General features: G+C 51.6%; 13 protein-coding genes across 15 annotated transcripts; 9 read left to right on the top strand and 4 right to left on the bottom strand.

Moving 5' to 3' along the window:
- Window positions 1-462: 462 nt before the first annotated feature.
- LOC9629216 lies at window positions 463-2,780 on the top strand. Its single transcript, XM_002992491.2, has 4 exons — window positions 463-1,056; window positions 1,112-1,853; window positions 1,897-2,043; window positions 2,098-2,780. Exons 1-4 carry the CDS (start codon window positions 1,003-1,005, stop codon window positions 2,649-2,651), a joined length of 1,497 nt encoding a protein of 498 aa, XP_002992537.1. The 5' UTR covers window positions 463-1,002; the 3' UTR covers window positions 2,652-2,780.
- Window positions 2,678-3,722, bottom strand: LOC112343142. Its single transcript, XM_024666148.1, has 3 exons — window positions 3,629-3,722; window positions 3,324-3,568; window positions 2,678-3,252 (listed from the first exon to the last, which is right to left on the bottom strand). The coding sequence occupies exons 1-3, from the start codon at window positions 3,707-3,709 to the stop codon at window positions 3,003-3,005; spliced, it is 576 nt and encodes a 191-aa protein (XP_024521916.1). The 5' UTR covers window positions 3,710-3,722; the 3' UTR covers window positions 2,678-3,002.
- LOC9662400 (vacuolar iron transporter homolog 2) lies at window positions 3,562-4,882 on the top strand. Its single transcript, XM_024666144.1, has one exon. The coding sequence runs from the start codon at window positions 3,750-3,752 to the stop codon at window positions 4,749-4,751; it is 1,002 nt and encodes a 333-aa protein (XP_024521912.1). The 5' UTR covers window positions 3,562-3,749; the 3' UTR covers window positions 4,752-4,882.
- Window positions 4,819-7,207, bottom strand: LOC9629215 (thioredoxin reductase NTRC). Its single transcript, XM_024666140.1, has 10 exons — window positions 6,876-7,207; window positions 6,612-6,819; window positions 6,452-6,557; window positions 6,113-6,378; window positions 5,700-5,979; window positions 5,533-5,640; window positions 5,382-5,468; window positions 5,220-5,324; window positions 5,042-5,172; window positions 4,819-4,983 (listed from the first exon to the last, which is right to left on the bottom strand). The coding sequence occupies exons 1-10, from the start codon at window positions 7,180-7,182 to the stop codon at window positions 4,923-4,925; spliced, it is 1,659 nt and encodes a 552-aa protein (XP_024521908.1). The 5' UTR covers window positions 7,183-7,207; the 3' UTR covers window positions 4,819-4,922.
- Window positions 7,208-7,346: 139 nt separating this feature from the next.
- LOC9629214 (mannose-P-dolichol utilization defect 1 protein homolog 2) lies at window positions 7,347-8,651 on the top strand. Its single transcript, XM_002992489.2, has 8 exons — window positions 7,347-7,574; window positions 7,656-7,809; window positions 7,867-7,939; window positions 8,008-8,074; window positions 8,127-8,186; window positions 8,237-8,297; window positions 8,357-8,398; window positions 8,462-8,651. Exons 1-8 carry the CDS (start codon window positions 7,422-7,424, stop codon window positions 8,551-8,553), a joined length of 702 nt encoding a protein of 233 aa, XP_002992535.1. The 5' UTR covers window positions 7,347-7,421; the 3' UTR covers window positions 8,554-8,651.
- A 16-nt stretch (window positions 8,652-8,667) lies between these two features.
- Window positions 8,668-10,708, top strand: LOC9629213 (transmembrane protein 184B). The gene is made up of 6 exons (XM_002992488.2): window positions 8,668-8,848; window positions 8,904-8,977; window positions 9,059-9,208; window positions 9,332-9,617; window positions 9,673-9,912; window positions 9,969-10,708. The coding sequence occupies exons 1-6, from the start codon at window positions 8,702-8,704 to the stop codon at window positions 10,599-10,601; spliced, it is 1,530 nt and encodes a 509-aa protein (XP_002992534.2). The 5' UTR covers window positions 8,668-8,701; the 3' UTR covers window positions 10,602-10,708.
- A 6-nt stretch (window positions 10,709-10,714) lies between these two features.
- On the top strand, window positions 10,715-12,815 carry LOC9629212 (7-dehydrocholesterol reductase). Its single transcript, XM_024666142.1, has 12 exons — window positions 10,715-10,908; window positions 10,963-11,185; window positions 11,243-11,298; window positions 11,359-11,461; window positions 11,515-11,580; window positions 11,634-11,874; window positions 11,949-12,049; window positions 12,112-12,237; window positions 12,296-12,360; window positions 12,411-12,492; window positions 12,556-12,638; window positions 12,693-12,815. Exons 1-12 carry the CDS (start codon window positions 10,745-10,747, stop codon window positions 12,757-12,759), a joined length of 1,377 nt encoding a protein of 458 aa, XP_024521910.1. The 5' UTR covers window positions 10,715-10,744; the 3' UTR covers window positions 12,760-12,815.
- Window positions 12,628-13,477, bottom strand: LOC112343143 (nucleolar protein 16-like). The gene is made up of 4 exons (XM_024666149.1): window positions 13,329-13,477; window positions 13,144-13,271; window positions 12,967-13,088; window positions 12,628-12,910 (listed from the first exon to the last, which is right to left on the bottom strand). The coding sequence occupies exons 1-4, from the start codon at window positions 13,442-13,444 to the stop codon at window positions 12,815-12,817; spliced, it is 462 nt and encodes a 153-aa protein (XP_024521917.1). The 5' UTR covers window positions 13,445-13,477; the 3' UTR covers window positions 12,628-12,814.
- Window positions 13,478-13,579: 102 nt separating this feature from the next.
- LOC9629211 (pentatricopeptide repeat-containing protein At2g31400, chloroplastic) lies at window positions 13,580-16,584 on the top strand. The gene is made up of 5 exons (XM_024666138.1): window positions 13,580-15,331; window positions 15,418-15,560; window positions 15,630-15,846; window positions 15,907-16,106; window positions 16,181-16,584. The coding sequence occupies exons 1-5, from the start codon at window positions 13,580-13,582 to the stop codon at window positions 16,392-16,394; spliced, it is 2,526 nt and encodes an 841-aa protein (XP_024521906.1). The 3' UTR covers window positions 16,395-16,584.
- A 48-nt stretch (window positions 16,585-16,632) lies between these two features.
- Window positions 16,633-17,501, top strand: LOC9662399 (citrate-binding protein). Its single transcript, XM_002992485.2, has 2 exons — window positions 16,633-16,965; window positions 17,015-17,501. The coding sequence occupies exons 1-2, from the start codon at window positions 16,699-16,701 to the stop codon at window positions 17,414-17,416; spliced, it is 669 nt and encodes a 222-aa protein (XP_002992531.2). The 5' UTR covers window positions 16,633-16,698; the 3' UTR covers window positions 17,417-17,501.
- Window position 17,502: 1 nt separating this feature from the next.
- On the bottom strand, window positions 17,503-18,773 carry LOC9629210 (calcineurin B-like protein 2). Of its 2 annotated transcripts, none has more exons than XM_002992444.2 (8): window positions 18,579-18,767; window positions 18,449-18,531; window positions 18,332-18,391; window positions 18,169-18,277; window positions 18,064-18,116; window positions 17,924-18,004; window positions 17,726-17,838; window positions 17,503-17,664 (listed from the first exon to the last, which is right to left on the bottom strand). In XM_002992444.2, exons 1-8 carry the CDS (start codon window positions 18,700-18,702, stop codon window positions 17,607-17,609), a joined length of 681 nt encoding a protein of 226 aa, XP_002992490.1. In that variant the 5' UTR covers window positions 18,703-18,767; the 3' UTR covers window positions 17,503-17,606. The 2 variants fall into 2 exon arrangements, 1 of the variants encoding a protein (XP_002992490.1); XR_002991182.1 differs by having other exon boundaries at window positions 17,523-17,664; window positions 17,726-17,846; window positions 18,579-18,773.
- A 1-nt stretch (window position 18,774) lies between these two features.
- LOC9629209 (pentatricopeptide repeat-containing protein At3g12770) lies at window positions 18,775-22,267 on the top strand. 2 transcript variants are annotated; one of them, XM_024666137.1, is made up of 4 exons: window positions 18,775-18,854; window positions 18,920-19,105; window positions 19,158-21,981; window positions 22,047-22,267. In XM_024666137.1, exon 3 carries the CDS (start codon window positions 19,267-19,269, stop codon window positions 21,814-21,816), a length of 2,550 nt encoding a protein of 849 aa, XP_024521905.1. In that variant the 5' UTR covers window positions 18,775-18,854; window positions 18,920-19,105; window positions 19,158-19,266; the 3' UTR covers window positions 21,817-21,981; window positions 22,047-22,267. The 2 variants fall into 2 exon arrangements, with proteins under 2 accessions (XP_024521905.1, XP_002992530.1); XM_002992484.2 differs by having other exon boundaries at window positions 18,790-19,105.
- A 365-nt stretch (window positions 22,268-22,632) lies between these two features.
- On the top strand, window positions 22,633-26,081 carry LOC9629208 (probable serine/threonine-protein kinase PBL21). Its single transcript, XM_024666139.1, has 14 exons — window positions 22,633-22,924; window positions 22,975-23,523; window positions 23,581-23,719; window positions 23,791-23,862; window positions 23,932-24,003; window positions 24,145-24,216; window positions 24,269-24,328; window positions 24,389-24,645; window positions 24,705-24,949; window positions 25,006-25,132; window positions 25,180-25,251; window positions 25,303-25,492; window positions 25,556-25,688; window positions 25,776-26,081. Exons 2-14 carry the CDS (start codon window positions 23,424-23,426, stop codon window positions 26,022-26,024), a joined length of 1,788 nt encoding a protein of 595 aa, XP_024521907.1. The 5' UTR covers window positions 22,633-22,924; window positions 22,975-23,423; the 3' UTR covers window positions 26,025-26,081.
- Window positions 26,082-26,190: the final 109 nt, after the last annotated feature.

The following is a 26,190-nucleotide window of genomic DNA, read 5'->3' as shown; positions in this document are numbered from 1 at the left end:
GCACTGTGTTTGTCTCCCGAGACACGAGCTTCACCACGCGGCTGAGTCTCAGGCGAGAGTGGACTTTAGTCCTGCGAGTGGACTGAATGATGGATCCTCCAAGTAAAGATTTGCTCCACCGGACACACTTGTAAGTGCTTTCTCCATCTCATCAGGTAGGCTAGTTTCTACACGTAGATCATTTTTGTCTTTTCTAGAGGCTGCTGGAAGAAACAAGCTTTTCCCAGAAGAAATGCAAGTCAGCAGCCCCCCCCAGACCAAGAGAATTTAGAGCTCTCGACGCGTCCTTCGATTCACCACTCCCGGGATTTGATCCAAAGCAAAATAAGTGGTGGCCAAAGGCAGTTATAGAGAAAAGGACAAGAGAGGCACCACCCAACAAAGGAAAGCCAAAACGCTTGGAGTCACAGATTCCAGTGATGCAAGAGAAACAAAGAAAGGAGAAGAAGAGGAAGAAAAAAAATTTTTGCCCTCCATTTTTATAAGCGCGTAGGACCCAAGAAGCACGACGGTGGGCTGTAGGGTTGGAGGAAGCGGCGCTACACAGCGCATCGGACTTTTCTTTTTTCTCTCTGGCTCCGGTTGGTTCTTCCTTGTGGTGAGACTGGAAAGGGATCGCCGCCATTGGGTCATTGCTTAGACAGATAGATCTTCTTTCTCACAGCAAAAGCCCATCAATCCCTTCACTCTGGCCACTTTTCTAGTCCCAGTGTCTCGGAGCTCCACGCCACAGCTCTTGAGGGAGCGAGAAGCGAGACTTCTCGAGCAACCATCTTTGGTGGTGGCGGCGGCGGCGTGTAACAAGGGAGCGAGCGAGTCGCAGATTTGGAGGGCGTGTCGCATGGTCCAGGGAGTCTCTGTGGATTACGGCTAATAGCATCCAACTGGTGGCGCTCCAAGTTGCAACTCAAATGTAGCCTTTTCGGCGAGGTTCTTCGTAGTTCCCTTTTTTTTTTCCCTTAGTTTCTTTCTAGTTTTCATAGCTTTCATCTTTGATCGATCATGGGGAAGGTCTTTTGCTTGCCAGTTTTTAGCCGCAAGGCGAACAAGATAAAGGTACGAAAAGTCTAGACCTTTGCTTGGCTCATTCTTCGCTGTTTTGTTCTTTCAGCTCGAACTTCCAGAAGGTGACGAGTCTTTCACTGTTTCCACGACTCCAGCGTCGCAAGCTGCGCCAGCAATCACGTCCCCGGACGTAGAGCTCCAGGCGATCCAAGGGGACACGCAAAGTTCCTTCGAACACGCGGCACACGAAGAACAAGTGGCTCTAGAAGTTGGCGACGTTTTCAGTGACCCGGGACTGTATGGACGCGACTTTACCGAGAGCTCTGCTACGTCGGAGGAGGTTATTGATGCCACCAACACCAACGCCATCGCCATCAACATCAACGACGCGACTGACGATGCTAGAGCCAATCTTGCTCTTGCTCTTCCGGAGGATCCAGAAGAACGTAAGCAGCCTGGCGACGACGATCACAACGAAGATGATCAGCTTGGCGACGATGAAGATGATCAACAGAGAACAAGAGTCGTTCTCCAATCTAGTGACTTCCACTCCAACACCACCGCGATGTTCACTACGCAGGACCGAGTGGAAGAATGGGTGAAGAGCATCGACACATCGTCAACCGAGCCATTGATCGAGCTCCCGGTTGGGGAGACGTCGGCGACGAATCACGCTGCTCGCAGCAGCAACCACAGCAGCAGGGACGTAGAGCTCGCAAACTCGGTGGCTCGCTCACTGGATTTCCACTCGACAACAGCTCATTTCAGTGGCATCGGCCTCACTCTCATACCGTGCCTGTCCACCTTCTCTCATTTGAAAACACTCAAGCTCTCGGCCAACGCTATCGGTAAGCTCGAAACTCACCTCGCAATTGCTAAGTTCCTTTGCAGTGAGGATCACTCCAGGAGTTCTTCCCAAAGGTTTGCATTCTCTCGACCTCTCGAGGAACAAAATCACTGTCATCGAAGGACTCCGGGAGCTCACCAAGCTACGCTCGTTAAACCTCTCGTACAACAGGATCCTGCGAATCGGACAAGGTAACACGTTAGTTAGCTTGGAGCTTCTCATCTCTTCTCACCTTGATCTTCCAGGACTGGCAAACTGTACCTCCATACGCGAGCTTTACCTGGCTTGCAACAAGATCAACGAAGTGGAAGGCCTCCACAGGCTGACGAAGCTCTCGTGCCTGGACCTCAGCTTCAACCGCCTCGCCTCCACAAAATCCTTGGGCCAGATTGCCGCGGCTTACACGTCCCTCGTGGCCATCAACCTGGTTGGAAATCCAGTGCTCGTTAATGTTGGCGAAGAACAGCTCAAGAGATTCGTCACTGGCCTCGCTCCAAATCTCATCTTCCTCAACAAGCAGCCCATCAAGGGGGGCATCTCCAACAGGGACGCTGTGGCGAGATCATTCGCCGCCGGGAGCTCCAGGCACTCTCCTCACCACAACGCGTCCTCGAGCAAGAGGAGCAGCAGCGCTTCCACCTCGAGCACCGCTCTGCGAGTTGGAAATCGAGGAGGCCAGCATCAGCACCATCACCATCACCATCACGAGCAGCAGCAACTCCGAGACTCCAAGATGGCTCAGCTCAAAAGTATTCACCGCGTCCAGAGTGATGGAGCCCTGCAGAACTCAGCTGATTGAAGAACAAGAGCAAAGAAGAGAGAGACAATAAAAGCTTACCTCGAGCTTCTTCCTATCATATCTCCTCCCACACTCTCGATTTATGCGAAGATTTGATGCCTCTTCCCACTCAACCGAGCTTATTTTTTTCTTGTTTATAAAGTTTTGGTGGATTGATGCTTTCTTCCTTGATTGTATTGGACTAATCTTCTTATCCCAATAGTGTGTAGTGGAGGTGGTGTCCCTTGATTCTTTCTCGTCCGCTTAACGCCTCTTACCAACCGGCTTCCAATCTGGATCGTTGGTTTCCAACTACAACGTCCGCCCGCCGACTTGGCCGCGTCTCGACCGTCGGACCTTTACTGTGATCCGTTACGCTTTCTTCCTTGCGTTCCCAAATTTTCTTCCTTCCTTGTTCTTCCTTCTCTCCCTTTGTCGAGGAAGATTGGCGCTTCTTCCTTCTTTCTTCCCTGTTTTTTTACTCTTGCTCCAAAAACTTCCCTGTTCTTCTCCTCTGTATGAGAGGCCGCTGTCCTGTTCTCCCACCTGTTCCTCTCGCAAATGATTTTGGATTCCCGAGACGCAAGCCTCCATTGATTCCTGCCGCGGAGGTGTTTTCCAACTGTGAACGGGTAGTGCAAGCAAGAATCTGGAGAACATTAGTACACCCACACAAAGAGAATGCCAACTTACTTTTCCCAACTGCTGCTTGACCGCCGGCAATCCTCGAAAAGAAACACGCACAGCAGCGAGCATCGAGCATCGGGCAGCAGCATCGCCACAAGTAGCATCTGAGAGCACAGAATTTTGCTGACAATGTCGTCGTTACGATTGCGAGCGTGACCACCACCAGCAGCACCACCACCTTGGAGCTTTTTTACTCCATTATTCTTCTTCTTGCTCCCCTTCTCCTCGTCACGCCATCCTTCTCCACTGCTCTGCGGGACCAAAGAGAGAAGTAAGCGGGGAATGCAAAGACAGTGACTCTGGACACTTACCGACATGGTATATATCTTGTGCAGCAGCTTTTCCAATTCCTCATGCCCTCGCACGACGACGCTTTGCTCCTCCAAATCCATCGCTTTGCTATAGCTCCAAGCTCTGTGAAAGAGAAGAAAGATGGTTAGAGGAGGAGATCATCATTCCACCACCACCACCACCACCACCACCACCACGGGGATGGCGATGGTAGCAGCAGCAGAGCATCACCTCTCACTTTGCACGCTCGACTCGCAGCCTCCCACGCCACAGTCTCACGCCTCCCAGTCTCACACACTCTCACTCTCGTCACTCTCCCACCACCAAGCACTAGCGGCAGTAGCGGCAGCTCCAGGAGTTCCAGGAGGAGGAGGCGGGGGAGTTCCGGGGCTTCCAATCCTGCTCCACTCGAGCTCGGGCGATCCACTCCGCCCGGAGGAAGACGGCCACGACACACACTACTCGCAGCGCTCGCCATGGCTGCGAGCAATGGTGCTAGGAGCAAACGATGGCCTCATCTCCGTCGCCTCCATCATGGTTGGCGTGAGCGCAGTGAAGTACGACGTCAAAGCTTCGCTCCTCTCGGGCATCGCGGGGCTCATCGCGGGAGCTTGCAGCATGGCGATCGGCGAGTTCGTGTCGGTCTACTCGCAGCGCGACACCGAGCTGGCCGATCTGGAGAAGGAGAAGCAAGAACACATGGCCGGGCCGGAGCGAGAGCTGGAAGAGCTGGCGCAGATCTACGTGAGCCGCGGGCTGAGCTACTACCTGGCCAAGCAAGTCGCGGAGGAGCTGTCGAGCCACGCCGATGGAGCGCTCAAAGCTCACGCGCGGGACGAGCTGGGGATCGATCTGGACGGCCTGTCCAATCCAATGCAGGCCGCCACGGCGTCGGCGCTGGCCTTCTCGGTGGGCGGCGCGGTGCCGCTGCTGGCGGGCGCGTTTGTGGGGACTTACAAGTACCGCCTCACGGCGCTGCTGGTGTCGTCCACGGCGGCGCTGGCGGCGTTCGGGGCGCTGGGCGCGCGGCTGGGCGGAGCCGCCATGGGCAAGGCGGCGCTCCGGGTCACGCTGGGCGGATGGGCGGCCATGCTCGTCACCTATGGATTCCTCTTCTTTGTCAGCCGCTACATCGGGCCCTAAGTACTCGAGCTCCTCCAGCGATTCAAAGCTCGCTCTAACGTGGTATATGCTTGTTTCAAACATGGTATCTTTTAGTTGTTGTGAATGATTATTCGCTTATATAAAACAACCCCGATAGAGAATTTGGCTCAGTGGATGGAACAAAATCGATCCACGAAAAATATGAGCTACTTACTTGTTTGACGTTATAAACTCTCTATAATCCTTCTTCATCTTCACTCCTGCGAATTCCCTGAATCAACACAGAAAAAAAGACGCTGTTTACTTTGCAAGGAGGCTGTGAAACTTACGTGAGTTTCTCTTTGTTCTTGAAGAATTGGATGCACGGCGTGCCCATCACTCCGCCCGCTTCGGCAATCTCGGGATCCTCTTCGATATCAATCTCGACAAGATGGACCTCTTTGTTGAACTCGTCTACCACCTGTGGACCATATGAGCAATGATCACGATGAATATATCTAAGCTTACTTTGTTGAAGATTGGCTTTAGTGTTCTGCAAGGGCCACACGTTGGTGATGTGTAGAGAACAGCAATGAGACGAGGGCTTTCGTGATACAGCTTCCGCAATGCATACTGTCACACAAGATAGTAATTTAGATTGCTAACAAGCACAGAGTAAAAACAGTTTACCTGGCCTTTGTGCTTGGTCGCAGTGATATCAAATCCCATCTCGACATCCTCGCTTGTGAGCTCCTTCTTAGTTTCTTCCTGTTTTGGCTGCAAAATGGCACAGGTCGGACGTAAAACTAAGACAAACAATAGAGTTCTAAAGGTTACTTACCTGATGGAATTCGATAAGAAGGTTATTCCGGACTAGATAGCGCTCAGCAGCCAATGCGGCCATGCAGCCAGAGCCTGCAGCAGTAACTGCTTGTCTCCACTCGTGATCCTGTTGTGTCAAGACCAAAACGTGAAAAAAAGAACGAAGAATAGAAGCGCTTAGCTTGCCTGCAAGTCACCAGCCGCAAACACTCCCTCCACTGACGTCTCGCCTCCACTTCCCGTTGTGACAACGTAACCAGCTTCATCCAGCTCCACTTGTCCTGCTAGAAGATGACTGTTTGGCTGATGCCCGATACCATAGAAGAGGCCTTTTACTTGCAAGGTCTTCCGAATGCCACTGGACGAGTCCTCTAGCAAAACACCCGCCATTTGTCCCTTGTCATTAGGAACAACATCTAGAACTCGCGTGTTGAAGTGCACCGTGATGTTTGGATTGTTGAACGCCCTGCGAACAAGAAAACGAACTGAGTTAGCCGGGATTGTCAGCCACAAAGACGAGACTAGCATGCTTCACCACACAACAGAAAAAAAGAAAGAGAACTCGTGAAGTTGCTCGCTCTACTGAGCAAAAGTCCTACCTATCCTGCATTGCTTTCGATGCCCGCAACTGGTCTCTTCGCACTAGCAAATGCACATGCCGGGCATATTTTGTAAGGTATAGAGCCTCTTCGGTTGCAGTATCCCCACCTCCGACCACTGCAAGCTCCTGTGCCTTGAAAATCGGAGAGGCACCATCGCATATAGCGCAGGCACTGATTCCTCTACTCCAAAATTCATGCTCCCTAGGCAGTCCAAGCCGCTTTGCCACTGCGCCGGTAGCGATGATGAGCGTATGGCATTTCACCTGGATTGAGAGTTTTTCATCCGTCAGTTCCCGAGCACCAACTTGAAAAGAACACATTGGTCAACGTACTTACTTCATGCTCGCTACTCCTCACAGTGAATGGTCTGATTGAAACATCCACCACTTCCACGTCTTCGGTTCTTAGTTCTGCTCCCCATCTTTCAGCTTGTTTTCGCATCCTACATCCGGAAAAAGCTTGTGAAAAAACAAAGAATAGAAAAGTTGATACTTACCGGTCCATCAAGTCTGGTCCTGAGATGCCTTCGGGAAATCCAGGAAAATTCTCCACCTCTGTGGTCGTCATTAGCTGGCCGCCAGGAACTCCTCCAGCCTGATATCCCTCAAACACAAGGGGCTTCAAATTCGCGCGAGCCGCATAGATGGCAGCAGTGTATCCCGCGGGACCAGACCCGATAATCACCAAATTCTCCACCGGAACCTCTGGTCGAGCAAGGAAATCCCAGCTTTACAATCCAATGCACCACGGCCATAGTTACCTGATGAAGAAGATTTTGGGAGCTCCTCCACAGCCACAGCCGCAGCAACGCTGGCAGCAGTAGCAGCAGCCGCGGCGGCGGCGACAGCACCAGACTTGAAATTCCTCCTCCTGCTCGAGGAAATCCTGCCACGACACAGAGAAACCTCTTGCGACGTGGAGCAGCACCCTAGAAATCCTTCTCTCGCCGCCAATGCGAATGCCGTGGAGACGCCGCTGGAGCTGCACGAAGAATCGGGAAAGGATGCGCCCGATGACCTATCCGGCCAAGCGATAAGCCACGAAGAGCTCGCTGCCGCTCCCGCCATGGAGGGGAGGAAGGAGGCTCTAGAATGAAAGAATGAAACTAAGTGGGGGGCCACTACCGTACCCTCTGGCTTTATATAGTATATACGAGGCCGTACATAGCAAAAAATGCCGACAATGTATTAATGCCATGAGAAAACCTCCGCCAGTCTCGAGACGCCACGTGTATCGTCAGGTCAAGCGTTGCTTGTAGATCTTCTTTTTAGGGCGATGGAGCTGGGGCTGGGCGCTTGATCTTCCGATGGAGCTCGAATTCGCAGGCATGGATTTTGGCTGCGCGCTCAATGCGCTCGGCAACGCCCAACTGCCCGCCAAGGAGTGCATTCTCCCGCTCCTCTCCAAGGTCCTGGGCTACTGCATCATCCTTGCTTCCACGATCGTCAAGGTTCCACAGGTAGCGTATGAACTAAAATCCATCTCTTCGATTCGAGCTAGCTCGATTGCATTGACTATCCGTTGGATTGGAACTCCTCAGATTCACGTGATTATGAAGAACAAGAGCATCCAGGGGCTGAGCATTCCATCCTTTGAGTTGGAAGTGGTGGGATTTACCATCGCTCTCGCGTATTGCCTCTTCAAAGGCTTGGCCTTCTCGGCCTATGGAGAACTAGTGTTTCTTCTCATTCAAAGTAAGTGACCGTGGAAGAGATTTTTATTTTTCACTCACATCGAATGGTTTTCTTCAGCGATTGTCTTGGTGGCACTTTTATACCAATACTCTCCAAATCGTGGACTTAACGTCTGGGCAAAATCAGCATTGTATCCTTTTCGAGATGCCTTTCTTCCTTCGCAGTTCCGAGTTCTAACTTTAACGATTAAAAAAACAGATACTGTGCAATTGCTCCGATGCTGTTGGCAGGAAAGCTGGATGCGAATATGTTCGAGGCCCTTTACGTAAGAAGTTCTACAGCAAAAGACCATCTCAAAAACTCTTTTTGTTTTTCAGGCTTGCCAGCATCTCATCTTCTTTTGCTCGCGATTGCCGCAAATTTTCGAGAATTACAAGGTTTGCAGCTTCTAAGATGACTTCTCTCAACTCTACTGGTTTTGTTCCAGAACAAGAGCACCGGCCAGCTTAGCTTTCTTACCAATTTCATGAGCTTTGCTGGGTGTTTCGGTAAGTAGTCACTTTGTTATTTGCTTTGAGCCATCGCTTTTGTTTTTGTTTTGCCACAGTTCGTCTGTTCACAAGCATTCAAGAGAGTGCTCCAACAAGCAGTAAGCCTCGCTCGGTTGTCCGATTGATTTTCGCTCATCAAAGTTTTCTTGGTTTTTTTTCAGTGATCGTTGGTAGCATTCTCGGGGTTTTGACAAACGGAGTCGTGATGATCCAGTTTTTGCTGTATAACCAGATGAAATTGAGGAGAGACTGAAAGCTTTGAAGAGCTTTCGCTCTCCAGTGATTTTTTTCTCCCAGTAACTTAACATGAAAACGTATCTCCGCGGACCGTCCGATCCAAACAGGATCCAACGGCTACTTGTGCAAGAAGGGGCTAGGGTTCCTGTGTGTGTTCATGGCGGATGGCATCATCTGCCGTGCTGGGCTTGGCGGGATTCTTTTCTTTCTCCGCGATTTTTATGGCGCTATGGCACATCGTGATGCATTTGTTCAACTACACGGAGCCTACATTCCAGCGCTACACTGTGCGAATCGTCTTCATGGTCCCAGTAAGTGGCTCCTTCCCAATTTGCCTCCGAATCTCGACAAATTCCCGGCTGCCAGATCTTCGCGTTGATGTCCTTTCTATGCATTTTATATCAAGAGTACGCTGTCTACTTCGATTCTGTGTGTCAAATGTGGGTAAAAATTCTTCTTTTCTGCGAGACTGAATAGGAAATTTTTCCTTCTTTGTTCTTGGTGGTGTTTCTCTTATGCAGATACGAGGCCTTTGTCATCTATAATTTTCTTTCTTTGTGCCTTGCTTGGGTTGGCGGGCCTGGCTCTGTCGTCCAGAGCTTGCAGGGACGAATGCTCAAGCCGTCTTGGCATCTCATGACTTGCTGCATGGATCCCATCCCCCTTGACGGGTTCGTGCTTGGCCTTCTCCTCAATTTCGGACGACTCAAACACTGTAAGGATCAGCACCGCAAAAGAAAAACAAGAACAAGTTGTTTCCTTTGCTGATGAGTGCGCTTGTGATTGCTTTGCAGGGTGTTTATCCGGAGGTGCAAGCAAGGTGGTATCCAGTTTGTGATCATCAAGCCGCTGCTGGTCGCCGCCACCTTCATCCTTTATTCGCTCGATCTCTACGACGATGGAAACTTCAGCGTCACGTCGGGCTATCTCTACATCACGCTCATCTACACCGTTTCCTACTCGGTTGCGCTGTACGTGCTCGTTTTGTTCTACGTTGCCTGTGCTGATCTCTTGAGGCCTTACAAAGCTCTGCCAAAGTTTATCATCATCAAATCGGTGGTCTTTCTCACGTACTGGCAGGTACTTAATCCTTCCCTTCTCGTTTCATTGTTGTGATGTTCCTCGATTTGCGTAGGGAGTGGGAGTTTATATTGTCGCGAAGATGGGATATATAAAAACTGCAGACGAGGCCGAGATCGTCCAGAACTTCTTGGTGTGCTTTGAGATGCTGATAGCGGCAATGGGGCACGTCTACGCGTTTCCATACAAGCAGTACGCCGAAGCCAACGTCGGAGGCTCCGGGAACTTAAGTTTTTGGGCCAGTCTCAGCCATGCTCTCAGCTTGAACGACGTTGTCCACGACACACTCCATCAGGTAAAAATTCTCAAGGTCTTGTTTTCTCATCGAAAGGCAAAGCTCTTGTCTTGCAGTTTGCTCCAACTTATCACGACTACGTGCTCTACAGCGATGGAAGCCAAGAGGCTCCAATGAGATACCGAGCACGGACGTTCGTTCCCACAGGCCAAGAGATGGACACGCTTCGCAGGCACAGCAAGATGTTTGGAGCTGGAACAATCGATCCAGCCTCGGCCTCCACTCTTGGCCTTGGCGGCGCCTCTTTCGGCAGCGCCGCCTTCTCTCGCGCGTCCTTCATTAGTCAAGGTGGCTCTTTGAGTGGCGAGGCCGGAAGGAGGAAGACTCAAGCTCGTCCCTCTCCACAGTCGTCACTCTCGGGCTTTGGAAACTTTCCCAACGATCCACAGCAGCCGCAGCAGCAGCCTCATTCCTTCGAGGCAGCTTTGTTCAAGGCCGCGCTACCGCCGCTTCCCAACAGGCAGCCATCCATGGGCTCCATTCTCCACATTAGAAGCCCCGTGGAGAGCAGGAACTCCAGCTTAATCGATAGCAGGCGTAGCGGTAGGCGAAGTAGCGCTGGCGACGATGCGATGGAGACATCGCTCCTCGCTCCTGGGAGGAGAAAATCGTCTCATGGAGCTCTCCTGGACGAGATCGACATCCATGGCGAGGAGGATCAATACGATGAAGGCTACATCCAGAGGTAGACGAAGGCTCCCCGATCGGACGGTCCAGAGCTCGAGCATCGGACGGTCGAGATTTTGTGTTCGGACATACTTTTTCTTTTTCGAATTTGGATCCATGTTATGTGCTTGAGGTTTTTTCTTATTCTCGTTTAGCGCTAGGATCTATGGCGTCATCGATCGGAGGAAAGGATGCCAGGAAGATCAAGGGCGGCGGCGCTGGCGGCGCCAAGGCCTCATCGTTTGGCACAGTCGCGGGGCATTCGGCGTCCGTGACTTACGTCTCGATGCTCGGATTGCTTCTCTTCTGCCCGCCTTTTGTGATCGTTCTGTGAGTATTCCCCTCGCATTGATTCGCGGCCATGAAATCCTCGCTCTGGATCAGATGGTACACGCTGGTGCACGGGCATGGCGCTGTGTCGAGCTTCTGGGATCTCGCGCAGGCCAAGGGATTTCAGGCGCTCGTGGAGATCTGGCCGAGGCCGACGCTCACAGCATGCAAGATCATCGCAGCGTTTGGATTGTTTGAAGCGTTTTTGCTGCTGGCATTGCCTGGCAAGAAGTTTATAGGGCCCGTGTCTCCATCTGGAAATCGTCCAGTCTACAAGGTATGCTCTTTCTCTACTAGAACAAAGATCTTGAGGACATTGTGAAAACCTTGGCAGGCCAATGGCATGGCGGCGTATGTGACGACTTTGGTGGTATACACGGCAATGTGGAGGTATGTCGTGCATAGAATTCTTCCTCGTTTTTCCAGACTCTGAGTGAGCTCTTTGTTTAGATTTGGATGGTTCAATCCAGCTCTTGTCTACGATCACCTCGGAGAGATCTTTTCTACTCTCATTTTTGGCAGCATAGTTTTTTGTGTTCTTCTCTATATCAAGGCAAGGCAAGTCTGTGCGGCTGACCATACGAACTTTGACGCAATTCTGTGCAGGGTCACGTTGCACCTTCGTCGTCTGACTCTGGATCAACCGGAAACTTCATAGCAGACTTTTACTGGGTAAACAAATCGCCAATGCTACTTATCTTATCTTGTTGACACGCTTTGCTCAGGGTATGGAACTGTATCCCCGAATCGGAAGCTCCTTTGACATCAAGACGTTCGCAAACTGTCGCTTTGGGATGATGTCGTGGGCTGTTTTGGCCATCACGTACTGCATCAAGCAGCATGAGTTATATGGCAAAGTCTCGGACTCAATGCTCGTCAGTACGTGCCTCATGCTGGTGTACATCACAAAGTTTTTCTGGTGGGAATCGGGTTACTGGTGCACCATGGACATCGCACACGATCGCGGTATGATAGTTCACTTCGATAGGAACTTCTTGCGATCCAAGAACTAACACGCTATACACGATTGTACGCTGTAGCTGGGTTTTACATATGCTGGGGGTGTCTCGTCTGGGTTCCATCGGTTTATACTTCTCCAGCTTTGTATCTCGTTCGTCATTCCAATGAGCTTGGTACACAGGTATCGTAGATGTGTTTTATGGACTGCTCAAAGGCACTCACTCTGTTTTGTTTGCTATCTAGCTTGCTCTGGCCATTTTGGTTGCAGGTCTTGCCTGTATCTATATAAACTACGACTGTGATCGCCAACGCCAGCATTTCCGAAGCACCAACGGAAAATGTACAATATGGGGGAAAGCACCAGGCAAGGTACACTTTGAAACAAGCAAATCTATCTGGTAGCTTATTAGCTCGGTGGATTTTGTAGATTGAGGCCACTTACGTGACCGAAAAGGGAGAGACAAAGAAGAGCTTGCTTTTAACTTCCGGCTGGTAAGCATGACAGTCTATGAAGAATCAAAATTTTAACTTTGAATTTGCAGGTGGGGGCTCGCACGCCACTTCCACTACGTCCCAGAAATATCCGCGGCCTTCTTTTGGTCTGTGCCTGCTCTCTTCGAACACGTAAGAACGTTTCCTGATCATATATGCCATGCAAGACTAACCTCGAGGTTTTTGGATTTTCAGTTCCTTCCATACTTTTATGTTGTTTTTCTCACAATTTTGCTCCTGGACCGAGCCGTCCGCGACGATCAAAGATGCCGGACGAAGTAAGATCTCGCATTTCATTTCGTTCACGCTCTTACACATTTTTTCCTATCCAGGTACAAAAAATTCTGGGACCTGTACTGCCGAGAAGTTCCTTACAAGGTACTCCCTGGCGTGTACTAAGTTAAGTTGTTCCATTTCTTTTTGGTTCATGGGAAAAAAACTATTGTCTTGGAGTTCATAGCTGATGGTACGCGTGAAACCTTGCACAGAGCTTCCTGAGAACTCCTTGAGAATGCTGCATGGTGTTGAGCTTTATGTCTCTCGCCATTGCCTGCGATTAAGAGAAAGAGAGAGAAATGCTAAGTGATCGATCCAAAGTTGTTTCACCTCGAAGTCGTTCCCATACTGTTTGATGAGCCGCGCGATATGGACTCTCTGCATCTTTGTGAGACGCTGCAAGCCAGCATTCTTCCCATCCCTTCGTTTCTTGCCAAGAGCAGAGCGAACATCTATAAAAGCAGCTCTCAAAATCAAATTTTTCTTCTCTTTGGAAGAGGCCCTCACCGTCGGTCTCGAGCGATTCCATCACAGCATCGGTCAGTGGCAAGTCGTGCGACTGGAGACGATTTGGATCGGCAAGAATCCCCGCCGATTTGTAGCTCGCCGTCACGGTCTTCTCATCTAGCTTAAGTCTGCAAATCAAAGCGATCGATCCTTCGATCCCAAGGCTGGAAGAAAGCAAAACTCACATTTCTTGCGAGCCGGGGATGGCAACATCCTGCGCTTGCGGCCTCTTGGGCTTCTTTGGCACTCGAACGCGCACCTTGGGCCTGTTCTTCCGGTACTTGGCTCTCGATCTCGCCATAAACCCTAGATGAAGAAGCCGACGTGGCAAGCCCTAAACTTTAATTCTACGTGGCGGGTAAGCCAAAGTCCACATGGCAGAAGATACGCCTTGAAATGAAATATCGCGGCGTGACTAGGACTAGGGCTTGCGGTGATGTCAGCATCTTCTTCGTCGCTGAGCACTGCGCAGGGCAGTGCGGCAAATCCCAATGGACCTCAGCCCACCTCCTCGCGCGGATCCTGGTCCTCGTCCCATCCACTGGACCGCTCCTCCCCGGCCGCCGGTAAGATCCTCCGCGCCGCCCACGAAGAATTCGCCCCGCGCCGCCGCAATCGCCTCTCGCTCGCTGGGGGGCGCCCCGGGAGCCCCCCCTGGGCGACGAGCGCCATCTCTGGAGCTGGCCTTGATGCCGCCGCGAGCTGGCGATGCCCTGCGGGCGCCTCCGCCATGACCGCCACCGCCGCCGCCGCCGCCGCCTCTACCGCCGCTCGGCCGCCATCGCTGGGCTCGGATTTCTGCGGCCGCAAATCCACCCGCCTCGTCTCCAAGCTCTCGCATCTGGGCCGACCCAGCAGCGCTCCAGGCAAGCCGATCAAGCCCGTGCTCTCCTCCGCCGTGAAACACATGATCAAGTCGCCATCGCCATCGCTCATGCCCGCATTGCTGGACCAAGTCTCGGCGCATCTCCTCGGCCCAGACGATCTCCCATTCATTGTCCGCGAGCTCGGCCACTCGGGGCAGTGGGAGAAGGTGGTCAAGAGCTTCGACTGGATGGTCCTCCAGCAGAATCTCCGCAGCCAGTGGGACAAGGTGACGAGCACGATCATCAGCTCGCTCGGGCGGCTTGGTCGATCCGATTGGGCGCAGTTGATCTTCGATCGGGCAGTAGGCGCTGGGTTTGGCAACAACGTGTTCGTCTACTCGTCCTTGATCTGCGCCTATGGCCGCAGCGGCAAGCTGGCCAAGGCGGTGGAGATTTTCGAGGCCATGAAAGTGGTTTGCAAGCCCAACCTCGTCGTCTACAACGCCGTGATCGACGCCTGCAGCAAAGGTGGCGACTACCCGACAGCGCTCCGGATCTTTCGAGAGATGCTGGAGCAGGGAATGTCCCCCGACAGGATCACTTTCAACACGCTCATCTCCGCCGCCGGGCGAGCCAATCGCTGGGAGGAATGCGACCGGATCTTCGCGGAGATGGAGGAGCGCGGCATCGCTCGGGACGACGTGACTTACAACACGCTCATCGCGACGTACTGCCGCGGTGGACAGATGCATCTCGGCGCTGCGCTCATGGAAACCATGGCCAAGAGCTCCGGCATCGAGCCCAGCGTCATCACGTACAGCACCATGATCGATGGATACGCCAAGCTCGGCCTCGCTCACGAAGCCATCGCGCTCTTTCAAGAGATGCGCAACCAAAACGTGGAGCCCGACGGGATTTGCTACAACACCATGGTCGACATCCACGCTCGTCTTGGCAACTTTGACGAGGCCCACAGCATCCGGCGGGCGATGGAGGAGGCTGGCTTCGCCAAGGATATCGTCACCTACAACGCGCTGCTCGATTCCTACGGCAAGCAAGGCAAGTTTCGCGAGGCCATGTCGCTGCTCGAGGAGATGAAGCAGCGCGGGGCCTCTCCAAACATTCTCACGTACTCGGCGCTCATCGATGCCTACTGCAAGCATGGATTCCACCGTGACGCCATGGCTTTGTTCCAGGACGTGAAGAAGGCCGGGCTCCAGCCCGACGTTGTGCTCTACAGCACGCTCGTCGATGGCTGCTGTAAGAATGGATCGCCGGACGAGGCTCTGGCTTTGCTCGAGGAGATGGCGGACAATGGCATTCGTCCCAATGTTATTACTTACAACTCGCTGCTGGATGCCTATGGAAGGCAGTGCCTCATGGTACGTAAAACCTTTCCAAAACTTCGATTTTTTCTTCTTCCAAGAGTGACGATGCTTTTAAAACCCAGTGTTGGTTGTGTTTGTAGATGCAAGACGATCAACAGTCTCTTGTGGATCCCAAACAGAAGCAAGCTCTCGTGCTTGCTGCTGCGAGGGTGTTCCGGGAGATGGCTAAAAACGGTGTCAAGCCCAACGTAGTGACGTTTTCGTCCATCCTCAACGCTTGCAGGTACTTCAATTCTTTTATAGGTACAAAAAATTCGATTTTTCCTTTTTTTTTTTTTTTGGCATGATACAGCCATTGTGCATCGGTGGAGGATGCATCCAATTTATTAGAGGCCATGAGAGTTTTCGACGGCCGAGTGTATGGAGTTACACACGGCTTGCTCATGGGCTTTAGGATTCGAGTATGGAGAGACGCCGAGACGTTGTTTAACGAGCTAACGACGCTAGGACACAACACAGCCGTGGCATTCTACAACGCACTAACAGATGTCTTGTGGCACTTCGAGCAGGCGCGTTTCTTCTTTGGATTTAAATCCTGAAAGTCACATTTTTTTTTTTCTTTTGTTCAGAGGAACAGTGCTCAAAGAGTCGTAGAGGCAGCCAAGGACCGGCATGTTTGGGACAAAGCATGGTGGCATTCCGAGCAGCAGTTTTTTCTCGACTTGCACTTCATGTCGGTCGGCTCGGCACAGGCGATGCTTCACTTGTGGTTGCTCTACATCCGAAAGTTTTTGTGCCAGAGACGATCGGTGCTGCCAAAGTATATGAGGTAACTTACAGCGTCCTTTCTTTCGTGTCATTCAAGATCTAAGCTCTCCTCGGCCGGCCTGGTTTTCATGGCAGCATCCTGACGGGCTGGGGAAAGCACAGCAAAGTTCCTGGCGAGAGCGCCGTCAAGCGAGCAGTAGAAGCACATCTCTTGGAGATGAATTCGCCGTTTCACGTATGGGGAAACAACGAAGGACGGCTTGTGTGTGCTGGCTACCAAGTCCAAGGCTGGCTCATGGACACGAGAACTCAGAGACATCTCCGGCTGTGCGACGTCCGAGGCGACTAATCGTTTCTTCTCGTTTTCTAACAAGCCAGATTTTTACTCGGCACGCAAGAACCAACCAACACACAAGGATTGTAAGTAAGCTATGATGTACTTAAATCTCTCTTGGCAGTTTTCTAGGAATGTTAACGAAGCAAAAAGAGTGATTCCACTCGCGAATCCAAATATTCCAGAGTTTATACTCTTCGGACAATCCCCTCCCACGCAGGAACGACAAATCACAGATCCAAGTACGTATAGGTTTGATCACACTCCACTGTATTTTCCAAAGTAGGCTCGTTGTTTCATCGTTTTCTTTCGTGCTGCAATGGCGTTTTCTTGTGCTGCAATGGCGTTTGCTTGTGCTGCCTTGCTACTCCTATCTCTTGAATTCAGCACTCTGGCATTCGGCATCGATCCAACTTCCGGTTTTGTCGAGCAGCCAGTTTCCTACGTGATCCAGAAGCCGTATGATCTCAAAGTCTCTGATCGCTACAGCGTCAGCAATGGCGTCCACAAACTGTGGGTCTACACTTCGGACAAGACCCACAGCCCTGATAGTCACACGATGCCAAGAACCGAGCTCCGGTTTCTAGTAAGTTGGTCGACATGATCTTCTCGATTTCTCTCATTGTTTTTCATAGAGACCAGAGTACTTGGAAGGGATCTGGCAATTCGAGGGGGACTTTTACGTTCCCTCGGGCACAAAGGGTGCCTGTGTGATGCAAGTGTTTGGGGGAAAGAGCGCTGCCACTGCGCTCCAAGTTCGGCTCGACGGGCATGGAGATTTAGTTCGAAGTGGAGCCGACTTGCCACACTCGACCTTGGCGACGGATGTCTATAACAGATGGATCCATCTCAATGTTATCCACGACGCGGACAATATGATGCTTCGCATCTATCTGGATGGAAAGCTCAAGCACTGGGAAGTGAACGAGAGCCGCAAGACGCACTACTTCAAGTGTGGAGTGTATGCACAGTCCAACGCTAGTGAGTACATGGAATCCAGGTGGAAGAATATCAAGATCTGGAAGCTCAAGTACTGATGAGCTTTGTTCTAAGTGATAAGGACAAAAGAAACTTTCTCTGATTGTAAAGTTGCCAATAAAAACATGATCTGTTCTTAGTAAAGTTGCACCGAAGAACACGATCTCAAGTTTATAGGAATTGAATATCAGATCTGGAAACTTACCCCAATCTAATGTCATATCGAAAAGAATTATCTTAGAATCCTTTCTATGTATCTTCGACTTGCGAATGGAATACAAAACTTGGAAACGTAGTCGTAATGTCCCTGATCATAACAAAGCGGCATCTTGCGTTGGAAGGGGAGATCATCAGAAAATCATTCTTACTTCAAGTAGAGGAGGCTCATGTTCTTGAGCAAAGAGGGGTGCTTCTGTACAAGGTTGCTCCACTCCTCTTCGTCAATCATGCCGTCCCTTTTGGTATCCGCTTCCTCGAACGTCTACAACGCTTAAGCCAGGTAACGCTATGAGTGTCGAGCATGTAAAGTTTCTGCTCTATAGAGACAAAGAAGCGTGAGGCATTACCTTATCTATTATGTTCTCCACGACCTCGTCCGATAGATTCATACCGGACTCCGCTAACGTCGCTACTACCATTCGTTTCACCTGCGAGGCAAACCAAAGAATGGTTTCCAGACTAGAAGAGAAACCATAGAAATGCTTACCTCGCCGCGATCGATGTAGCCTTGGTGCTTAAAATCGTACAAACGAAACGCAACTATCGGAGTGTTACATGAGAACCTCAGCGACTTTGACGAACTCAAACTTACATGCGACTTTGTCTTGCATGGGAGCATTTGGATGGAATACAGAGAGAGCCCGTGCAAACTCTCCAAAATCGAGAACATTGTTCTTCTTGACGTTGAAGAGATCAAACACCTGGAACGCAAACGTAAGTCAGTCCACAGTCCAGTGGTTCTTTCCTCTGCTTGCCCGATCTGCAAATATGCTTTCTTTCCTGCTGCTCTTGAATAGAGCAAGCTTGAATTCCTCCTGATTGGAGAAGTATTCTCAGATACCTCGAAGAAGAATTGAGAGATAGCCTCTTACCCTGTTGATCACACCATCGTCTACCACACCGCAGCTTATCTTCTTAAAGAGCTCATACAGCGCTTCCACTTCGCTGACGCTAACTGGAATGGAAGCCCCCGTAAGAATCGAGCCAAATGCCGGCACTTACAATTGGTATCCCGTGCAATCGACTCGGAATCCTCCCTCTCCACGCGCTTGTGCTCGAAGCATCGCGAGAGCAGCGCTAGTACGTGCTGAATTCCCGAGTAGAAATGCTCCAGGCATAGCCACATCGCGACGCAACCTAGCGCCCTCGCCTCGCTCCATCCATAATTCCTTAAAACCCTAGGCCTAGCTAGAGATTAAAGGGATTTCTCTAGACGACCTAGGGCTCTTTAGCCATGGCCTCTCCGCCGCTGCGCAAGGTGCTACTCTACTCCGCCGGGTGAGCTCTCTTTCCCTTGATCGCGCATTTCCAATCGATGATCGATGCGCGCCTGCATTGCACAGGATCGTCGTCCTGGTCGCGACCACTTACGATGTTCACCGCTATGTCAAGGCGAATGAGAAGCCGCCGAGCATGGAAGACAAGGCCGCATTTGCCGCAGCGTTAGAGGCGGCGCGGCGCAAAACCTGAGCTTGAGGCCTCGATTTCTGGGATTTCTTCCTTACATCCATGGCTGCCAAAATCTTGTGGTAGAGTTTTCTTTCCTTTCTATCTTTCTCATCTATCCTACTGTGTGTGTAGGCTATGTGATCGCAAGCTGCTCCAATATCTTCGTGGATCGAAGCTCTACCATGCGTGAGTTTTCCGCTATTTCGGCTTGGCATTCTGCAAGCTATAGCTTGAATGGCCAATGCATGGCTTGAAGAAGCGGTTCCGACTCTCCATACCATCGCTCCTTCGGCAGCAGCAGCAGCAGCGGCACTTCCACGAAGATAAAGCATTTACCGGTGGCGAGTTCAATCTATGGGCTGCGGTAGTGGAAGAGCCTCAAGCACACGACTACGCTCCTCTTGCTCCTCCCACTCTTTCGGACGAAGATGTGAAGCAGAGGCTGGCAAGCCTTGAAGAGCAAAACCAAAAGTCGGATTTTGTCGATCCTGCCGCCTACGTTTCCCTGTTGAAACAGGCTGGGGACGTCACCGCCTTGAAGACGATACAGGCACACATCTCCCACAGCAAGCGCTTCTCCGGGGATAGATTGCTGCTCAACTGCGTAGTGGAAGCATATGGAAAGTGTGGCTGCGTCAAGGATGCACGGCTGGTTTTCAGTTCTATCCGCCACCCCAACGTCTACTCGTGGACGATTCTTCTCGCTGCTTATGCCCAGAACGGGCATCACAAGACGGTGCTCGAGCTTCTCCGCCAAATGGACCTCTTGGGAGTGTGGCCGAATGCTGTGACTTTGGCGACAGTGATCGGTGCCGTGTCCGAGCTCGGGGACTGGGATGAGGCTCGGAAAATCCACGCCAGAGCTGCCGCTACTTGTCAACTCACGTACGACGTCGTCCTAGTGACTGCGCTGATCGACATGTATGCGAAGTGTGGCGACATCTTTCACGCGGAGGTGGTGTTTGATCAAGCTCGCAACAAGGACTTGGCCTGCTGCAACGCCATGATCTCGGCATACATCCAACTCGGCTACACGGTCGACGCAGTGTCGACGTTTAACCGCATCCAGCCCAGCGGCCTGCAGCCAAATCAGGTGACTTACGCGCTCCTCTTCCGCGCCTGTGCCACCAACGGCGTCTACTCGGATGCTCGCGTAGCACACATGTGTTTCATCCTCAGCAAGCTCCGCCCCGACGTGGTCGTCAACACCGCGCTGGTGAGCATGTACTCGAGGTGTGGGAGTTTGGAGGACGCGAGGAGAGTTTTCGACCGAATGCCCGGGAAGAATGTGGTGACTTGGAACGTGATGATCGCTGGTTACGCACAGGAGGGATATACAGACGAGGCTCTCCAACTGTACGTGAGCATGGAGGCTGCCGGCGTCGAGCCCGATGAGATCACCTTCGTAAACGTGCTCGAGTCATGCTCGTTGGCGGAGCATCTAGCAGCAGGCAGGGACATACACAAGCACGTCGTCGACGCCGGCTATGACTCTAGTCTCACGGTTCTCAGCGCACTCATCACCATGTACTCGGCGTGTGGAAGCTTGGGTGACGCCGTGGACGTTTTCCACAAGGGAGTAACGACACACAGCAGCGTCATCTCGTGGACAGCCATGCTCACGGCTTTAACAAGAAATGGCGAGGGGCGGAGTGCTCTGGCTCTATTCAGGAAAATGGATCTCGAGGGTGTCAAGGCTAACGTGGTGACTTTCGTGAGCACCATCGATGCGTGCTCCAGCATTGGAGCGCTGGTAGAGGGTCATGCTATCTTCGAGCGGGTGATTGTCACCGGCTATCTAATCGACGTGGTGCTCGGAACTTCGCTCATCAACTTGTATGGGAAATGCGGCCGCCTCGACTATGCCTTGGAAGTGTTCCACCACCTGAGCTTCAAGAACATTGTTACGTGGAACACAATCCTGGCCGCGAGCTCGCAGAACGGGGAGGAGACACTGAGTGCCGAGCTGCTACAGGAGATGGACCTCGACGGTGCTCAACCCAACGAGATGACGCTGCTCAACATGCTCTTCGGATGCAGCCACAACGGACTGGTCGCAAAAGCCGTGAGCTACTTCCGGTCGATGGTTTACGGCCACTGCCTCGTCCCGACGAGCGAGCACTACGGCTGCCTAGTGGATCTTCTCGGTCGCAGTGGACAGCTCGAAGAAGTGGAGGCTTTCATCAGCAGCAAGCCGTTCAGCCTCGACTCGGTGCTGTGGATGTCGCTGCTGGGATCGTGCGTGATTCACTCGGACGTGGAGAGGGGCCTGCGAGCTGCGAGGCGTGTTCTCGGACTCGACCCGAAGAACGCGTCACCTTACGTGCTGCTGTCCAACATGTTCGCGGCCATCGGCATGCTGGACGCGGTGAAAAGCCTGGCAAAGTTGGCGGGCGAGAGGGCGATGAAGAAGGAACAGAGCCGGAGCTACATCGAAGTAAACGGGGTGGTGCACGAGTTTGGAGTGAGAGCTGGGCTGCACCGGCTGGGCGAGAAGATCGGAGCTCAGCTGCGTGAGTGGAGCGAGGAGATGGAGGAGGCGGGGTTCGTGCCGCTGCATGACGTGCGGGGGTACCACGACGAGAAGCTGGCGATTGCTTTCGGTGCGATAAGCTCGCCGCCGGGTGTACCGCTGTTCGTCGTCAAGAACTTGCGGATGTGCGTGTGCTGCCACGGCGAGATCAAGCACATCTGCAAGATGACCGGGAGAGACATATCCGTCAGGGAAGGCAACCGCGTCCACCACTTCCGTCCCATGGACGCGAGCTGTTCGTGCGGTGATTACTGGTGACACACACGGGACAGATGCAACGAAGTTGACGATCATGGCTCCATCTTGGTTTATTTATTGTCTTTCCGGAGGGGCCAGGGGCGCGTTGCTGCTACTGCTGCTGGTGCCATCTTTAATCGGGTACGTCGTGTGCCTTGAATCTGCTCAGGTGAAAGCTCGCCAAAGGTACGATGGTGTCTTTCATTATTACGTAAAAGAGTGCTGACTGTGGTATTTATGTCCACCACCAGGTGAAACAAGTCAAGGAGCGGAGTAAAACTTGAGCAGCCAAGGTGATTTTCGGATGGGAAGCTATCAACATTCATTCTTTTATTCGGCTCGCTCACGCTCACGAGGCAAGTGACTCTCGCCAGCCACCGTAGCATTTCTCGCATGAGCTTCTTGGGTTGGGAGTCTTGACTTTCTGTATAGCTCGTCTATTCTATTAAGTGCATCCATTTCGATTCTTGGATTGTTGGCCCACTGCGTCATGAGAAGCTACAGGGACCTTTGAGAGATGGTGACGAGATGAGATGTGAGAGGACAGGACGCATTCTCCTTTGTTTATTTGTTGCTTTGCTATGGAAGTGTAGTGTAGGGCCTCTAGCGAGCAAGTTGGAGAAAGCAAAGCTTTTCCGAGATAGATAGATAGATACTTTTTCTCTTCACTTTGTCGCTGGATGATGAGACCTGGCAGACATTCACATTCTTTTTCTGCTTTGCATTTGTTGAGAGGCGATGTCAAAAGAACTGTAGTGAGAAGCAGACAAGCAAGTTGGAATCTGGCTTTTGGAGGCTTTTCATTAACAATCGCCAAGTGTTTTTTTCTGTAGGATAAGCAGCAAGGAGGAAGGAAAAAGATATACAAAAACAAAGCTGGCAGCCAGTCGAATAAAAACAGGACTGCGAAGGCGAGCTCAACACAGGCACAGCTATGGCGGGCGAGAGCGAGCGAGCAAGGTGTCGCTGTTAATGCTCCTCTGCGAAGGAAAACAACACCAACACCATGTAGGGGCTCGCTCTCTTTTTTTTTTTTGGAGGGGGGAGCTATAGATACATTGATAGATCCTTGGTGGCGTTGTAAATTCCTCCACAAGACGAACAACTGGCTGGCTGCTGCCGCTATACAGTGAGTCACAAGCTCTGAATGCCCAGTGGAGTTAATTTCTTCTGTCGCAGAAACAACCATCACCACCGAACGGAGAAGCAAAGCTTATAGCTAAGCCCTACTCTCTCTCCCTCGCTCTCTCTCTCTTTAGAGAGACTGGTGCTGCCACACAACATTACTGCCAATCACTTTAACTTGGACCAAGTCTCTTTCACGGGACGGAGAAGAGAGAAGAGAGGGTTCCTCCTTTCCTCTTTTCCTTTGCCAACCAGTGTGTAAGTATCTTGCTCCTCTGGATCGGCGGACTTTGGGAATACCCTCCTCTCTCTCTCTCTCTCTCTCTCTCTCTCTCTCTCTCTCTCTCCCTCTCCCTCTCCGCTCGGGGGTTTTAGGTTCTTCTCTCACTCTCATTTTGGAATGGAAATGCTGGTCGACCCAAGCAGCAGCAGCAGCTAGATTGGAAGCGCTCTTTTTTTTCCGCTCTTTCTCGTTTGGGCTCGGGGGCAGCGACAATGATCATATGGAGCCTTCTATGAGTTTGTGGAGCTCAGTGGTACTGTTAGGAGCTCTGGCGCTATGGAATACGGGCACGCTTTTCGTCTTTGCACAGCCTGGAGCTGGTAACTATCGCTACATAGGCTTCTCCTCTTGGATCATCCTTAGTCTCGTTTTTCCAGCGGATGCCTTGCAGGCTTTCAAGCACGCTCTTGGGGATCCACCGCAACTTCGCAGCTGGATGGGCGACGATCCTTGCTCGGCTTCGTCGTCATGGAGAGGAATCAAATGTGGTGGAGATAGCCGCGCCGTTGTCTCGCTGTAAGTAGTTCAACTTCTTTTCTTTCTCCGCGAAGAACAAACAATGGAAAAAAAATGTTTCCAAACTCCAGGACGTTGTCAGCTCTGGGGCTTCACGGATTGCTATCGTCGGAACTGGAGAAGCTGAGCAGCCTGGTTATCCTGTAAGTTTTTGGCCGCCGCTCTCGTTTGGTTGGATATCATGGATGATAATCACGACAAGGTTTGTGCAGATGGCTAGATGGTAACCATCTCTATGGAACAATCCCCTCTGGTCTTGGTAAATTGAAGAACCTAACTTCTCTGTAGGTCCTTCTCTTTTGGATTCACGTTCCTTGAAAAGAATATGTACTGTGTGCTTGTTTTGCTTTAGATTCTTCAAAGCCTTGTTCTTGGCTCGTTGCTCAAACTTTTGCCACGTTTTCTTTTGCTGGTTCTGTTTGCAGGCGTCTATCTGGAAATCATCTGAGCGGACAAGTCCCAGCAGCATTCGCAACATTGCCCAACTTGAAAGAGCTGTAAGTTCTACGTAAAGTTGGGATTGTTTTCATAACTTTTTGTCTTCCTCAGCTTTCTGGATGGCAACTCGCTCAACATTTCATGGTCCTCGAAGCTTTCGACGAATGTAAGGTAAGCTCATTTCAGTTCCTAGAGCTGGAGGTCGAGTAACTTCAACTCTGCTTGATTCAGGCTGAGCGAAAACCTGGATTCGTGTCCAGCATGCTCGCCTTCTCTGGCACCAGCTCTGGTGTTTGGTCCCGGCGAGGGAATGCCTCAAAACCAAGATGGTGGCCACAAATCTCACGCTGGTGCCATTGCTGGAGCAGTAGTCGGAGCGGTGGTTCTCGTCGCAATCTCAATTGGACTGGTGTCACTGTGCTTGATGCGCGTGAGGCACTGGCCGAGTGCTACTTCCGACACCGCCTCCTCAGATCCTTCCGCTCAAGGTAACCATTTGAAGTATGATCATAAGTAGCGTTCTAAGAGTTCTTTCCCGAGTGCGTAGTGGACTGGGCCAAAGGAAGAGCCGAAAGCTCTCTAACAGAAGGAGCGATCGCCGCAGCCGTGGAAGCCCAGCATGCAAAGCAGTTTGCGTTTCAAGAGCTCGACCATGCAACCAAGGGATTTAATCCATCCAACCTGATTGGGAGAGGACGCTTTGGTTTAGTCTACAAAGGATTGCTTGAAGATGGAACTATTGTGGCCATCAAGACGCGAGCTAGCGCTCCTACACAAGAGTTTGTCACGGAGGTAAAGACATAGTTAACAAGATCTCGCACAACCAACGCTCTTGCTTCTTCATGCAGGTCGTTAATCTGTCCCAGCTTCGCCATAAGAATGTGGTTAGTCTGCTTGGTTTTTGCCAGGAACACGACCACCAAATGCTTGTTTATGATTATCTGCCCAATGGGAGTGTTTCAAGTCATTTATGTGGTACGTAGCTGGCCTCCCTTGTCTTGCTGGATCTAACTTTGGGATAGATCCTAATGGGAATCCAACTGGAGAGCTGGATTTCAAGCAACGCGTAGCAATTGCATTGGGTGCTGCCAGAGGTGCTGATGTGATTCTCTAGGATTGTGTACTAACTTGCGGCTATGGATCAGGATTGGAATATTTACATTCTGGGAATCCACCCCGCGTGCACCAAGACTTCAAGACAAGCAACGTGCTCCTGGACGAGAACTTGGTGGCGAAAGTTACGGATGTAGGCCTGTCCAAGCTGCTGGTGACGAGCCACAACGCAATGCCGTCAGCAAATGGCTCCAGCAGCCACTTCGCAGATCCGGCAGCAGTGTGAGTAGCCATGCATCCATCTCTGGCTTTGTCTTCCTCTCATTCTCTTGTCTCTCTCTTCAGATATAACACGTACCGCGTGGATCCAAAGAGCGACGTCTACAGCTATGGTGTGTTCCTGCTTGAGCTCATAAGCGGGCGACAAGCAATAAACCGGAGCCGACCAGCACAGCCTTCTCCCGGCATCGTGGAATGGGTGAGTAGCGTCGCTTTCGCCAATATGGCTCGATCTCCTGGTGGAGCTCACACGCAGTGCGTCGTTTGTGGAACTTAACTTACACAGGCACGGTCGCTCCAGGAATCGTCGAGTAGTATGGAGGGAATGGTGGACAAGAGCTTGGTAGGGACGGAAGAAGCGGGCACTTTGTTACTGCTGGGCCTCCACTGTACAGCCCAGAGTCCAGAGAAGAGGCCCACGATGAGTCAAGTGTCACAGCAAGTGGAGCGCATTCTGGACAAGGAGAGAGGCGGCATCGTCGCAGCCGGCGAGGGCCCGACGGTAGTGACTCTGGGAAGCGAGCTCTTCAAGTAAATCCAAAGGTTGACGGACTAAGATCTTATATAACTTGGAGCTTCTCTCCTTGCTTCCTTTGCTTGCTTCTTTTTTTTTCCAGTCAGAGCGCGGATACAAATCCTGTCACTTACTTTGTCTTGGCCTGAAGCGTTCAAACAATCGACTTTTTTCGCTCTCAAGCGGA

The sequence above is a fragment of the Selaginella moellendorffii genome, unplaced genomic scaffold (assembly GCF_000143415.4).
Source record: "Selaginella moellendorffii unplaced genomic scaffold, v1.0 SELMOscaffold_136, whole genome shotgun sequence".
Classification (NCBI taxonomy): Eukaryota; Viridiplantae; Streptophyta; class Lycopodiopsida; order Selaginellales; family Selaginellaceae; genus Selaginella; species Selaginella moellendorffii.
The sequence above is the reverse complement of the archived record's forward strand: the minus strand, read 5'-3'. Positions and strand labels throughout refer to the sequence as shown.

Excerpts from the sequence above, each read along its gene's own strand:
- LOC9629216 (XM_002992491.2), top strand. The coding sequence starts at position 1,003 with ATGGGGAAGGTCTTTTGCTTGCCAGTTTTTAGCCGCAAGGCGAACAAG. Across the intron at positions 1,057-1,111 it reads GCAAGGCGAACAAGATAAAG|CTCGAACTTCCAGAAGGTGA; the intron begins GTACGAAAAGTC and ends TTGTTCTTTCAG. Across the intron at positions 2,044-2,097 it reads GATCCTGCGAATCGGACAAG|GACTGGCAAACTGTACCTCC; the intron begins GTAACACGTTAG and ends TTGATCTTCCAG.
- LOC112343142 (XM_024666148.1), bottom strand. The coding sequence starts at position 3,709 with ATGGATTTGGAGGAGCAAAGCGTCGTCGTGCGAGGGCATGAGGAATTG. Across the intron at positions 3,569-3,628 it reads ACAAGATATATACCATGTCG|AGCAGTGGAGAAGGATGGCG; the intron begins GTAAGTGTCCAG and ends TTGGTCCCGCAG. Across the intron at positions 3,253-3,323 it reads TCAAGCAGCAGTTGGGAAAA|TTGGAAAACACCTCCGCGGC; the intron begins GTAAGTTGGCAT and ends ACCCGTTCACAG.
- LOC9662400 (XM_024666144.1), top strand. The coding sequence starts at position 3,750 with ATGGTTAGAGGAGGAGATCATCATTCCACCACCACCACCACCACCACC.
- LOC9629215 (XM_024666140.1), bottom strand. The coding sequence starts at position 7,182 with ATGGCGGGAGCGGCAGCGAGCTCTTCGTGGCTTATCGCTTGGCCGGAT. Across the intron at positions 5,641-5,699 it reads TTGCGGCTGGTGACTTGCAG|GATCACGAGTGGAGACAAGC; the intron begins GCAAGCTAAGCG and ends TTGACACAACAG. Across the intron at positions 4,984-5,041 it reads AAGAACAAAGAGAAACTCAC|GGAATTCGCAGGAGTGAAGA; the intron begins GTAAGTTTCACA and ends GTGTTGATTCAG.
- LOC9629214 (XM_002992489.2), top strand. The coding sequence starts at position 7,422 with ATGGAGCTCGAATTCGCAGGCATGGATTTTGGCTGCGCGCTCAATGCG. Across the intron at positions 7,940-8,007 it reads GTCTGGGCAAAATCAGCATT|ATACTGTGCAATTGCTCCGA; the intron begins GTATCCTTTTCG and ends TTAAAAAAACAG. Across the intron at positions 8,298-8,356 it reads GAGCTTTGCTGGGTGTTTCG|TTCGTCTGTTCACAAGCATT; the intron begins GTAAGTAGTCAC and ends GTTTTGCCACAG.
- LOC9629213 (XM_002992488.2), top strand. The coding sequence starts at position 8,702 with ATGGCATCATCTGCCGTGCTGGGCTTGGCGGGATTCTTTTCTTTCTCC. Across the intron at positions 8,978-9,058 it reads TTCGATTCTGTGTGTCAAAT|ATACGAGGCCTTTGTCATCT; the intron begins GTGGGTAAAAAT and ends TCTCTTATGCAG. Across the intron at positions 9,209-9,331 it reads GATCCCATCCCCCTTGACGG|GGTGTTTATCCGGAGGTGCA; the intron begins GTTCGTGCTTGG and ends ATTGCTTTGCAG.
- LOC9629212 (XM_024666142.1), top strand. The coding sequence starts at position 10,745 with ATGGCGTCATCGATCGGAGGAAAGGATGCCAGGAAGATCAAGGGCGGC. Across the intron at positions 11,186-11,242 it reads GAAATCGTCCAGTCTACAAG|GCCAATGGCATGGCGGCGTA; the intron begins GTATGCTCTTTC and ends AAACCTTGGCAG. Across the intron at positions 12,639-12,692 it reads GATCAAAGATGCCGGACGAA|GTACAAAAAATTCTGGGACC; the intron begins GTAAGATCTCGC and ends TTTCCTATCCAG.
- LOC112343143 (XM_024666149.1), bottom strand. The coding sequence starts at position 13,444 with ATGGCGAGATCGAGAGCCAAGTACCGGAAGAACAGGCCCAAGGTGCGC. Across the intron at positions 13,272-13,328 it reads ATCCCCGGCTCGCAAGAAAT|ACTTAAGCTAGATGAGAAGA; the intron begins GTGAGTTTTGCT and ends TTTGATTTGCAG. Across the intron at positions 13,089-13,143 it reads GGAATCGCTCGAGACCGACG|ATGTTCGCTCTGCTCTTGGC; the intron begins GTGAGGGCCTCT and ends CTGCTTTTATAG.
- LOC9629211 (XM_024666138.1), top strand. The coding sequence starts at position 13,580 with ATGTCAGCATCTTCTTCGTCGCTGAGCACTGCGCAGGGCAGTGCGGCA. Across the intron at positions 15,332-15,417 it reads ATGGAAGGCAGTGCCTCATG|ATGCAAGACGATCAACAGTC; the intron begins GTACGTAAAACC and ends TTGTGTTTGTAG. Across the intron at positions 15,561-15,629 it reads TCCATCCTCAACGCTTGCAG|CCATTGTGCATCGGTGGAGG; the intron begins GTACTTCAATTC and ends GGCATGATACAG.
- LOC9662399 (XM_002992485.2), top strand. The coding sequence starts at position 16,699 with ATGGCGTTTTCTTGTGCTGCAATGGCGTTTGCTTGTGCTGCCTTGCTA. Across the intron at positions 16,966-17,014 it reads GAACCGAGCTCCGGTTTCTA|AGACCAGAGTACTTGGAAGG; the intron begins GTAAGTTGGTCG and ends TGTTTTTCATAG.
- LOC9629210 (XM_002992444.2), bottom strand. The coding sequence starts at position 18,702 with ATGTGGCTATGCCTGGAGCATTTCTACTCGGGAATTCAGCACGTACTA. Across the intron at positions 17,839-17,923 it reads TGGAGAACATAATAGATAAG|ACGTTCGAGGAAGCGGATAC; the intron begins GTAATGCCTCAC and ends TAAGCGTTGTAG. Across the intron at positions 17,665-17,725 it reads ATGAGCCTCCTCTACTTGAA|GGACATTACGACTACGTTTC; the intron begins GTAAGAATGATT and ends TGTTATGATCAG.
- LOC9629209 (XM_024666137.1), top strand. The coding sequence starts at position 19,267 with ATGCATGGCTTGAAGAAGCGGTTCCGACTCTCCATACCATCGCTCCTT.
- LOC9629208 (XM_024666139.1), top strand. The coding sequence starts at position 23,424 with ATGGAGCCTTCTATGAGTTTGTGGAGCTCAGTGGTACTGTTAGGAGCT. Across the intron at positions 23,524-23,580 it reads CTTTGCACAGCCTGGAGCTG|CGGATGCCTTGCAGGCTTTC; the intron begins GTAACTATCGCT and ends TCGTTTTTCCAG. Across the intron at positions 24,950-25,005 it reads CACAAGAGTTTGTCACGGAG|GTCGTTAATCTGTCCCAGCT; the intron begins GTAAAGACATAG and ends TTCTTCATGCAG.